At 41.6% G+C, this 12,923-nt stretch overlaps 1 protein-coding gene across 1 annotated transcript; it reads right to left on the bottom strand.

Annotated features, from left to right (window-relative positions):
- Positions 1 to 5,148: 5,148 nt before the first annotated feature.
- Positions 5,149 to 6,687, bottom strand: TADA2B (transcriptional adaptor 2B). The gene has a single exon (XM_057426697.1). It carries the CDS (start codon positions 6,471 to 6,473, stop codon positions 5,487 to 5,489), a length of 987 nt encoding a protein of 328 aa, XP_057282680.1. The 5' UTR covers positions 6,474 to 6,687; the 3' UTR covers positions 5,149 to 5,486.
- Positions 6,688 to 12,923: the final 6,236 nt, after the last annotated feature.

Consider the following 12,923-nt stretch of genomic DNA (forward strand, 5'->3'; position numbering starts at 1 on the left):
AAACACTTCTTTTGGTTTGTAGAATCCAACACTGCAGAAGTGGGTGAAGTACAAATAACCCCTTTTCTGCAAGCACCCATCAGCTTTTATGTGACAAAAATTTTTTTTCAATGTCCATTCAGAAATGTGTGCAACTGAAATGGAAACCTTGGTGAGTTCTGATGTGTAAATAAACGGCAATGGAGAGCAGACATCCTCTGTAAGTGTTCAACCCTTTTGGTCCTGTGCTAATGTTGACTCAAGAAAACCATCTAATACTTGTATGGCATTGAAGAACCAATAGAATTTATCCTATCTGGATTTTTAATTTAATATTGTATAAATTGGTTTAAACAATTTTGATAGTCTTGTAACTTCCAAGCTTTTACACTCAGTTTGGTATGCAAACTGTAGTTACATCCTTGCTGAAAGCCAGAATCGCAACGTGAGTAGCTGAGAGTTTGGTACATACTGTCTTTTAGAATTACATAAATAATTGCATGTAAGTGGCTCAAACAGAAATGTGAACTTAGTTTCATCTGCATTTCTTGCATTTACTCACCTTGGATCTTAAGCTGGAAAAGAACTTTCCCGTGCACAGCTCTCACCCTGTCTAAACTGCATGTGCTGCTCCCAGTCCTGCAGAATCAGGCTAAAATACAGTCCATGATCAACTCCATGCTTTGCCCATATGTGTCTGGTCACCTGGATAGGATTGGATGGAAACTGGCAAATTACACAACTGGCAAAGCCTCTTGTATCCTCAAAGCCCACACATCAAACACAGGACAGAAACCTCAAACTTACTTACGCGTGTTATTAGGACCTGGTAGATAGTACTGCTGAATTTTCACCCTTGTTTCTGGTTATCTCACATCAAGGACCTTCTGCCTTAAGGTCAAGTATTGATTATTTTTTGGGTTTCAGAGGCAGAGTAGCCAACTGTTTACTGAACACAAGACCTGCTCATGGGGAGAACTGATTACATTTTCCTGTGGTGGTTTGCCTTCTGGGAATAAGTTAACTAGGAACAACCTAAGTGCACACTACTGCTGAGGGTACAGTCATGTTTAAGGATTCATTCATTCACAACTCAAAGACAATCAGCCTTTTGACTGGGCAGGGGAGGGAGAATGATTTTTGGTACATGAAAAATTGAATTGGAAAGTAACTTCCATCTGGGTTACAGCATGCTGGAGCTGTGTTCTACCCCCTCCCAACCCCTCTGGATCTAAACTAAATCTAATAACTTCATTAGTATGGAAGTTTTGCAGTAGGGCAATTAAAACAAAGGGCAGCTTCTTCCCTAGCAGATAAAGCTTTTGTTAATGGGCTTCCTAGCCCTTCACACAAGCTTGTCTCTTTTGGGCTGTATTACTTCATTCAGGGTCTTCTTAAACAAAAGTTACTTTTAAGTGTTCAGTGCAAGACTCAAACTAGTAGTTTTAAATCTCATTTAAGTGGTTCTCTTTCCTTGGCCTGCCTGTTCAGAGAAACTTTCAGCATGGAGAGCTTCAGTCTTCACTGAGAGCTCAAACCACGGGTGCGCTTTGCAGTAAGAAGCACTGAAGAAATCAAAGAACAGAGGGAGGTTATTCTGAAATTTAAGCATAAGAGCAGGCAGCAAAGCTACCACCAGTACCTCTGCCTTAGCTCTTTTATAAACACCACTTCTCCACCCACCATCAGTTGGCTAAACTGCATCTCCATTTGTTATTCCAAAGACTTAAGCCATGTTCCTCATAATACAAGCTACATTGCCATTAAATCAATAATGGAAAGAAACTTTAATACAAGTTTATTTACCAATATACAATGCAAAAACCTAATAAAATGCTGAGTGTGCACAACATCAGTTAGGTTTTACATGACTTCAGCACAGGCATTTGTGTGTCTGGCACAGGTACACCAGTACACCATTCAAATGAGTGCAACATTCCCTTTAAGGAAGCAGCTGACAAGCTGAGCATGCTCACCAGGTACCTTCCTTCACAGTATTTAATGTGTTATCACTTAAGAGCAACTGGGGCACATGCAAAAACATTTTGCAAGAAGAGAGTAAACTGAAAGGCCAAAAAAGTCCATTACAGTTGCAAAGAAACTTGATGCAGCCACCGCACAAGAGAGTAATGGCAGAGTGCTTAGTTTGCGTGACTGACAAGGCAGTTTGTGGTCAAAGACTCATGCAAACCTACTGATGCTGTTCTTAATGCTTGCTGGGACAGCAACAAAACATAAGGCAGGAGGGTCTGTATTCAGAATATTCTCTTAACAAACCCTTCTACACTGGCAGAGTGGAGAATAATGCTCCCTTGTTACCTGGTAAGCAAATATTGCTGTAAAAAAAACATCACTGTGACTGGACTGATCAAAGTAAATGTACAGCATTAAAACAGACATATTGCTGCCTCTATCAGTAGCAGAAGACCAGTATTTTGAACAGCTTATGGAGTGTGAGTTTTTCATAGGCTTACATCAATGCTGTTAGGACAGATGCTATCATTAGTAATATCTTCCATTAGAAAAGTCAAGAGCATAAGCATATAAAACACCTTTTCATTAGCAACATGAAGGCTAGGTTACTTGTACAGTACAGGAAGCACTTTCCATATCAACACAAGATACAGGTTGAGCTCTTTGCCATGTGTTTGCTCAGCCCCTTCACCACAGAAGAGAAGCAGTGTAGCTCTAGTTAACTGCAGGATCAACATAACTACATCTCAGCTTAACAAACAAACAAACAAAAAACCAGCAGCTCATAACAAAGGAATGCTTTGACTAAATCAGTTCCATGTGAAAACATGGAACAGCAGCATCCTCTAGTGCAAGTCACCTTAAAAATTCAAAGCATAGCTGACAATGAGACATTGCTTCTAGGGAAGCCCTTTCCAAGGGACTAGTATTTGCTAAAGCAAACATTCACCACCTTGAATTTGCTTGCAAGTATAAAATAAATATTGATATCCATATTTCATACATTAAAAATACTTTATTTTTACATTCATTTTGATGTTCAATAAGTTACGTCTAGCACCAAAGAAACATTTTGGAGGGGCTGAGGCGTTAAGAAACTACAAAGTGTAACTGCAGAGTTCAACATTTAAATGACTCATTGGTGCCTAGATACTGTCTTAAGTTATCATTCAGATGGGCTTTAGACTATTGCTTCAGTTCCATTTGGATGTGCCACAACAGTGTAGAAATATAAAAATCACAGATCTGAGGAAAATAATAATAGTAATAAAAAAAATAGCTTTTAAACTCCCAGCTACGTGCAGAGTTGAGGCTCCAGAACATTAGCAGTAATGGGATGTTATAGCAGTTCAGGAACAAGGTACAGGAAGAACCAGATTGCATAACTAGAATGCCAGAAAGGCTGAGCATCCCTTCTGCAGGGGTAGGGCAGAAAATAACCAAGGGTTTATACCTTACGAACTTGTGTGCTTTTTGTACAGTGTACAGGGTTGAAATGGTTCTTAGAGCTACTCAGCACATTGCAGTTAGTTCCACTGCTGCCAAAGAGAGACAGTTTTGTCTCAAGTATTCCACAACGAGCCACTTACAGGTAAGCCAAAGAAAGTGTTACATCCAAGAGGACATGGCCCTTACCTTTTCTGAAGGGACAGAACATCAAACATCACAAGCTCAAAAGAAAAAGGCACTAGAGTTTTGGTTTTCTCTTCCTTAGAAATGCTGGCTTTGTAATTGTACCCATTTTATTCTAACCTCACTGGTAACACTATTTTGGTAATGCTGGATATGATAACTAAACCCCAGTTCCCATCAGTACACCTATGCCAAGTTGCAGAATTAATACTGGTTCAATATTCTGTGGTATCCTCACTGACTACAGCCCAAAGCATCAAAGCAAGATGACCTTTCCAGTCCTCACACCTGTTCTGGAGCCAGTCAAATTCCATGTTTTGGCTCTCTTGCACTCCAGAAGACCTGCCCAACTGGCTTCTGGTCCCAGCTTCCTGCTCTGGACAGAACCAGTGGAGAGGCTTAGGCCAAGTACCACTGTGCTGTCTTCCACATGGCAACCACCGTATTTATTCATTTGGTTAAATACCGGCACAGGAATTTAAGGTTGAAACAAGCATAAAAGTTCTTTTCTAGTCCTCCTTCAACATATTTCTCCTAATTTAGTAGATCCACACTAACCCAGTGCTGTGGATCTAGTATGTCTTTCACTTGCAGTGTTATACCTGGCCAGAGGGTGCCTGTTGTGAGCACCCAGTTCAGACTGTAGTGTTAGAACTGGGAAAAGTCACCTCTCCAGATGCACTGTTCTCACCACAGTGGGCTGCACTCACAGTTCTCCTGCCATGTCAGTAACTTCAACACATGTGGCCTGGTATGTTTCAAGGTATGTGCGATCAGAACGCTGTAAGACCTTGATTACAGCTCTGCACTTCAGAAGCACATGAGCTCTGCGCTTTGACCTCATCTGTATCACTTCTCTCTTTTGGTTTTAAAGCCCAGTCTGTGATAACTCCTTTTTAGTCTCACTCCCCTTCCCTGTCCCTCCCAAAGCTGAGGAGGAGGCAGCAGCTACACCTCCCCAGCCCATACAAGCTCAGACGATTTATAGACGCCGAATGAGGAGTAGGCTCCTCCAACAAGAGGGTACGGTGATTTTGTTGCCCAAGGCTCCCAACTACTGACAAACGACTTGCTCCCTGTCTTTCCAAAACCCATTTCTGGCCCAAATCAGGCACTTGGCAGTGGTGCTGACCCCACACAGCACCACAGCTGCCCTGCACTCCTGCAACTTTGCTATTCATTAGTGAACATCAAAGCTTCAGTGGGGTCCATTTCATCCTAACCTCAATGTCAAAGCTCCGTCTGGATCAGTTGGGTACAAAGGCAGCTCTTCAAGAACCCTTTCCACAGCACAAGTACCTTAAGGCATCTCACCTACTGCATTTCTTCCCTTCCACTCACTGCCATTTCTCATCCCTGCTGCATTCCTGACCGAAACTCACCCGCTGTCCCAGCCTTGGCTGTAGTTACTAAGGAGAATGTTCTGAAAGCTTAGCACTGGTCATCTGGAAGCACATTTGGAAGCTTCACTTTCCTGCCAGCATTACACCAAAAAAGACAACAAAGGGAGAAGAAAGTTTCCAGCAAATGAAACTATCTCCCACCTTCAAACAAAAGCAAGGATTACACCAATACTCATTGATCCAGTAGTAAGGAGTAAGTAACTACTCTGAGACTACTAGAATTGAGTAAGTTCATGTGGAAGAAATCTGGATGAATAATGTACCAAAAGCAGTGAAATCCAATGCAGAAGTTTCACAATTAAGTATTTTCCATGATCCAAAGCAAAAGTCCATTTGAACCATGGATCACAAACACTGAGGGGGTTTATGCATTCGCATTGTTGTTGCTGTTGATTTTAAGTGACATGATTTCTGTATCTGTGGGGAGGGAAGGAAAAACTAATGGAGTCCTTGAGGCTCTAATGTGCCTCTGCTGTGTACTTTCAGATCAGCTGAGTTTCAGGAAGCATCCCTGGATATCCAACCACTTTCTGTTAGAAAGTTTAAAATCCTTTTCTTCAGTACCTTGTCTAAGTAACTGGGAAGGCGACTCTTGGAAGGAATTCCTTGTCTTTTTTGGAGATGGTCTTTAATGATTATAGTTTTTACAGTCACGTAACGTGCAGGACTCAGATTTAGAGAGCTGCAGAGCACCTTTTCCCTGTCCGATAAGAGTTCAAAGCCAGGTAGGTTTTCAATGGCAGCAAATTCACCCTCTTTTCCATCTTCCTTCCCTCTCTTGGAGCTCGCTATGTTTTTGTTCTCCTTCCTCTTTTCCCGTTTATGCCTGGCTGCCTCGTATTCTGCCGACTCTTCCATTTTGGTGATCCCATTCCGACGGTACCGCTGCAGCTCCCGAATCTTTGCTCGGAGTATCCTCTCCTTGTGCATGTTCTCAAAGAAGTCTTCAAACTCCTTACAAGACATGAACTGGTACAGAGGTCTCAATTTCAGCCTCAGCTCCTTCTCCTCTTTAGTGATCTTTCGTTTGGGAGCTTTCTCCTTGTCCTTTTTATCCTTCCCCAGAAAGGCTGGTACCAAGTTATAGTCTCGTGCAATGTTCTTCCGCCGCTGCCTCTCCTTGAGCTTCCTCACGTACATGTCTACATGAGCTCTTTTCAACTCTATCTCCACATCGTCATCGTCGTAGTTCACCGAGAGGCCACTGATGAGGGTTTCCGCATCCTGATCGTATTCGATCTCGTAGTCATCCCGCAGCGGCATGTACCCAAGCTGCTGCTGCTCTGCCACTGTTATGTCCAGTGGTGGCAGCGGTGTGGTCAGGCTGGGGGATAGCGGCCCGCCACTGGGACACGTGTGATCCGTCACTCGGTTTGGGATCGTGTCAGGGATGCAGGCTTTACCCAGGTTGCCGTGAATATACATGCTCACATAGTGCTCCATCACCTCCTGGGGCGCTCGGGATGCTCCCACATGAGCAGCCATGTCCTCCTAAATGGAACATAAGGAGGAGTGATCAAATGATTCCCATTACATCTCCAGCATAACATGCACTCAGGGAAGAGCCTGACTTCCTCCCTGCTCCTCAAAAGCCAGCTCATAGTACTTAAGCTCTTCTAGCAATGCTGAGATTAGCTACATTTCCATCAGATCTGTGTTCTTAGGTCCAGACAAGTATTTACAAGCGCACAGGTGCACACTGGCCATGAAAGCAGCACCAGAAGCAGCACCAAGGCAAACTGCATCAGATCCTCAGGCTACAGAACACCACCAAGACACTGAAGCCATATGGTGATTCCGGATCATCCATCACTCTCTCAGAAATCCAGCTCACCATCACTAGGAAGCTTTCTGAGTCCCAAGCCAGCACCAAGATCACTGCATCATTTGAATTTTACTCATTTATATCACATCGCTGAGGTACTTTTAGAGCAATAAAGAAACACAGTACTTACAGTAAGAAAGATAACATTTACTCTTTTCTAGTTGGTTAAGAACTAAACCAAGGTACAAGAATCATAAACTTTAAGATTTTGAAGAAATCTTTATGTTTAATAAAACAATCTATGATCAAGTAACAACTATTGAATCAGATTATGATGGTTTTTACTGCTATTCTTTAAAAATGAACACGTACTGACACGGAAAGCAAGTAGCAAGCTCACAGCTGGGACACAGAACAGTCAGGGTTGAAAAGGACCTTAAGATCATCCAGTTCCAACCCCCCTGCCACGGGCAGGCACACCTCACACTAAACCATGTCACCCAAGGCTTCGTCCAACCTGCCCTTGAACACTGCCAGGGATGGAGCATTCACAACTTCCCTGGGCAACCCATTCCAGTGCCTCACCACCCTTACAGTAAAGAACACACTGAAGGAACAGACCGAACACTGAGAAGCACCAGGTGTAAGCTCTGTCACACACGGGCTCGGGGAAGGCCAGTGCCTGAGCTCACGGCACCACAGGTCCGCGAAGGCGAGCGGTCCCGAGGCGCTCTAGGCCTAGTGTTCCGCCCCCTAACATCTACCTCTTGGGAATTAACCACCGCAAGAGTTACAATAGTTTTCTCCCCTTAACACTTTATTATTTTCATGACCTATTTTGAACAGGAGCACTTCTCTGTGGGCCTAGAAGAGTAGAAACAGACTAGTTTTACTTCTATTTCTTTAATGCTTGCCTCACCAGCAAAGAAAAGGTCAAGCTGAAGCATGAAATCCAAAACCTTGAAACCACCTTGAAAGCTGAGGAACAACAGGCAGAGAGGGTCAACGCTTTATGGACCTCGAGTAGGTGACAAAAAGAGAATCAGAAACTCAGGGAAAAGACTGGCAACCTCAGTGAGCAAACCCTGAGGAAGGTACCAAACACAGTCCATGTTCTCAGCCACTTCAAGGGAAAAAAAGTGTGTGGAAGCTCAAAATCAAGGCAGAAACACCAAACTAACGGACATTAAAACCACTTTGTCACAACATAGAGACATTCTGACCACAATGAAATAGGCTAGAGGTGCTGTGGAGAAACTATTGAAATTGCAGGAGAAATGTGGGTTGCCTGGAGATGAGATACTGCTTCAGGACTGTGAGGAAAAGGTGGCTATGGTTGAGCTGTTGAGCTGGCAGTTGGAAGCGCTGAAACATCCCCCGTGCTGGGCTGCTCCTTACTTGTAGAGGAATCCAGATTAAAAAAAAAAAAAGCCAAGGAAGTGAATTCCTCTGTTGTTGCTGAGGATGACTAAAGAGAAGCAAATGTGAAGAAGAAATAAGGGAGGTTCCCATAATTCTGACATGCTGCTTTCTGGTGAGTTTTGGGGAATACATTGCACAGGTACTCCTGAAAAAGCCTCTTCTAAGTGACACGTCAGCATTATGCATTCAGTGATTACAGTAGCTACTCATTTTGAATTAAATGATACACATCCCTGTCTTAAACCAACAAAAAAAGCCTCATTCAAAATTCCACACTTTAAAAAAAACAGCATCCAGTCCTTTAGGGCTATGGCAACACTGTGTAAACAGAGCACTCGCCATAACACTAACTCAAATCCTGATCCTGATCCTGACTCCCTCTGTATGGATTTCATAAATTGGTGTTGGCTTTGTCTGCACACTAAATGTACCTTATTCTGGGCACAGCCTAAGGGGGAGTTTTCATAGATGTGGCTGAGAAGTGGAGAGAACCTTGTCATCAATACCTGGCACAACCTGCACACAGCCAATGTTCTACAGAAGCACTAAACTGTTCAGCCATTCTGTAAATACACCTGGCTGCCAAGTTTGCCTTGGGGATGCACAGGAAGAAAGGTTTAAGAGCTGTTTTCATCATATAAATACATACATACATAAATCTTATCACTCAAAGCTACATTATTTTTGGCTTTCAGCTTTTATAGTTTTAGGGGTCACTCAGCCTCTTCCTCCTCATTCATGGTGTGTAAGAGGCAGAGAGTTCAGTGCACCCAACACTGTGTCAGTCCCCTCTGCACTGCTCAACTAGAATTGAAAAAAAGAGGCTGAAGAAAAAGGGGAGGGGAGCAACAAACATCTACACATTTATGCATGCAGAGCTCACAGAGCTTTAGTTACAGAAAGCAGCTTCCCCTTTCCAAACAATTCTTTAAACTCCAGTTCCCCCATGAGAGTGATTGAGACCACTCAAAAAAGAGGAAAAGAAACAAGAAAAAAAAACAAATAAAAAAGACAAAGAAACACCAAAATCAGTACCTTTCATTTTGAGCCTTGTTAGTAAAAGCGACATCTCCTGCTCAGAGTGGCTGTTCACATAAGTCCAATACCTTCCTGGTATTCCATGGAACGGCTTTCATAAATAATAAACGTTGATCAACAGTCATCTCCCCTTCTTAAACATGAGTGCCAGCAAAACTCGTGCTTCTTGTTGCTTTTGACTTAGGGCATACAGACCTCCTCTAGCTTCTTCATCACTATTAAGCAATATATATATATATATATATATATATATCCAGATAAAGCGTGGAGAAGGGGGAAAGTAAATCTTCGATGCTTTTCATTGCTACGTTTGACATCTGGAGAAGGCAAGAATTTAAGATGCAAATGATGCTGATAGTATATTCCCTGAACTGAGTACTTCCACTGAAATAAATACTACAAAAACATTTGCTTAAACTTCACACACTGTCCCCAGCACTTCTTAGGGCTGAGTTGTGGACACACTGCTACCCTAGCCTTCCAAAGCACCCTGGGGATGAAGATCAAGGATTCCTCCATTGTCAGGAAGCAGCAAAGACAAATGTCTTTATTTCCTCATATCATCTGTTACCATGCAGGAAAGTATTTCACTTCTCTTCAAACAGACTGGAATTAATATTGGAAAAACAGGTAAGGAAAAGTTTTGAACAATTTTATGCAACTCTTGTAATGTATACAACATAAAGCTCTATTGGCATCGAATTGGATGGGGCTTATATGAAGCAATTCTGATTTTATGTTATAATCCTGCAAATCAAACAGAAAAAACCTTCAGTAAAAGGAAGTGAGACACACATTTACTGGAGGAACTAGAGCCATGGCAGCCAAGTCTTTGATTGTGTTCCCTGTGTAGTCCTGTTGCACAGGTACCGTCTTCTCTCTCCTTTCATCTTTTACTTGGTGCTTTAACCTCTTTGCAGTTAGGTAAGAAACAGGAAGCATTTCTAGTTTAATCTCTGAAGTTATGCCTGTATAAGTATTAAAAAAATACTGCCCTGAGCACAAAAATGCCTTGTGATTATGAAACCTGCAATAACCCAAGGTTTCTTCTTTTAAAACAAAGAAAAGAGCATTTGAGTTCTGCGCATCTCACAAAGGTATATTTACATACGTTTTTCATGTTCTATTAGATCTCAGTCTTACTTCATAGAAAGCCATATGACATGGATGAAACCATGGGCACCATGCCGTAAGCACCAAATCTCCTAAATGTCACATGTAATGTAACAGGTATTTTAACATGAGAACTTGGTAAGCATCATCAAAAAAATTCTCCACCTGCAATACTCCAATGTCCCAGCTCCTGATCTGGGACAGAGTCAAACTGCTAAAGCAGCCTCTGAAGAAACAGAAAGATACTTGACTTTTTCATGTCTGAATTCCACTGGCCACAGGTAAGATAACTTTGCATGACTTTATTTAACAAAACCATATATTTACAGTTGAAAAAAGTTCCAGCTTGATACACATATCTAACTGAAACAAACTTAACTACATAAAACCAATTTAAATATGATGTACAGGAGATGTATCAACAGTTCTCTACGTGTCATTCCAGGTTTCAAATAATTCAAAAATAAGCTGTTAGAAGGTACCTTTTTGTAAAAAAAGGAAATTCTTTACTCAATGAAGTAATGTCAATGATTGATTGCTGACTGAAGTTGCAAAACTGCTTTATTATAAAGTGCAGGTCGTACACAATTCCAAACCTGGCTGAAGATTTCTGGTTTCTCTGATCTGCTGCATGTACTTGCAGATATTTGCAGACTCCTGATGTATTGCAGCATTTTTATTTTCCCTCAAACCCATTAAGACAAGAAAGTTTGCTTGACAGGGACACTTACTCAGTGAAAGAAAATCTCATGCATCTTGTTACAGATACCCTCAAGCACCTGAACAATAAAATTGTCATTTTTTTTTTTTAATGCAATCCCTGAATTTATTACAGAATTCTTCCTTAATAGCTAATGAAGAGATTTGGTATGCTGCAAGAGACTTGAAAAGCTCAGTGGCAAGTCTATGCCCTCACTACTTATCTCTGGTTTTATCAAAATTCAAGCGTTACCTTCAAATCAAGTTGCTGAGAAGTTGCAACAATGGCATCTTTAGGCAGGTGATTGCTTTTTCAAATGTATTTAGTTTGAAAATGAACTGTGCAAAGCTCCTTATTGCATTGCTTTTCTTCATTAAAGAACATACCTTATATACACAAAGAAATCATTTAGAAAATATATACATCTTCTAAGAACAGAAAGACCAAATCACAAACCAAAAATAATTACATTAGCAAGTAACAAACAGTGCACAAGTGTTGCAGCAGGCCTTTTTCCCCACAGCTATGCCCATTTTCACTGTTACATTCAACATCTTTTTGAGAAGAGGAAAAGGAGAACAGGCTGTCAATGGCTGCAAAGATACCTAGGAGCTAAAGAATGCATTTTAACCGGACAAATGAGCCACACTTGTAGACTACCTTTAAAAGGAAATATAAACCTAGTTGCAATGAAGACTTAAATCACAAAGCCAGTTACAGTACCACCTAAAAATGTAGACTGAGGAAAAAGTTGTGTCCGTGTTGAGGAAACCATTTACAAGCATAGTGCAAGTGTTTCAGGTGGTAGGCCTCTCATATCCTTCATGGAAAGGCATATTTGTTGTAGTAATAGAAAAAGTAACATTAAAAAACACTTACTGACCATCCAGCTTTCTTATTGCACTTCGAAGCAATGTAGCATACAAGTACTGGTCACTGAAGGACCAAAGCTATACAAATTCCGGGAGAGTTAACATGTGTTTCACAGCAACACCTTGATGTCTATTTTTAGTAAGTGATGACCTAAGAGAAGTCTTATGGAGGAATTAAGATGGCCAACAAAAACCCACATCCATTATGCCAGGTACACAAAGGGGACAGGAAAAAGAGGCCAGTGAGGTATCAGACTGTCAAGCTGCATTTGCGTGACACATTGTTCAAAGTGATTATGAGACCTCACTTACCAGGGAATCTTGCTTTCCCTCTTTTTCATATTACTATCAGGCTATCCCTCGCAGAAACAATGTTTATACCGAAGGACAGTAGTTTCATTACGTCCCACTGTCCTTTACATGATGAGTTGAGCAGTGTGCAACTATTATTCTATTTTCATTCACACAATGCCAAAATATCAGTGTAAAACAGACTGAAGAGCATTGGGAAACTGCTGACCATACAGCTAGAGGATTCAGTAACCCCTGTTTACAGTTAACATAAATATTGCTCCAGTTAGTTTCCCTTTTCAATGATCGTCATTAATTATAAAACAGATTCTTCACTATACAATAAACATTCCTGTAAATCAGAGGCACTCATGATTTACAGTCTGACATCCATGTGAATGCAGAGGGGAGCTAAGCTGTATAACCATAATGCAGTTTGCTGCCTCTGTAACTTGCTCCCATGTCTGAGAGGCTGGATAAAATGCTAGGAAGTGACAGCTTGTACTTTTCCTGATGGTATTTGTCTGGCACATTCCCCAATAAACGTCTGTCACTTGTCACTACACACAGATCAGGTCCACATAACGCCTTCTCACTGTGGCGGTAGCAGCAGCTTCAGTAGATCCTACAGAGCCTTTTCTTTGCAGCAGCAAAGCTGGCTTACACAACTTCTCCCTTAAACCCTTCCTCCTTGGTTTTGCCAGTGAGCAGAGCTGGGTTTAGATAAGCATGAA

This window comes from Pezoporus wallicus, unplaced genomic scaffold (genome assembly GCF_028554395.1).
Source record: "Pezoporus wallicus isolate ANWC-B61680 ecotype Strahan unplaced genomic scaffold, APGP_CSIRO_Pwel_v1 scaffold_13239, whole genome shotgun sequence".
NCBI classification, from domain to species: domain Eukaryota; kingdom Metazoa; phylum Chordata; class Aves; order Psittaciformes; family Psittacidae; genus Pezoporus; species Pezoporus wallicus.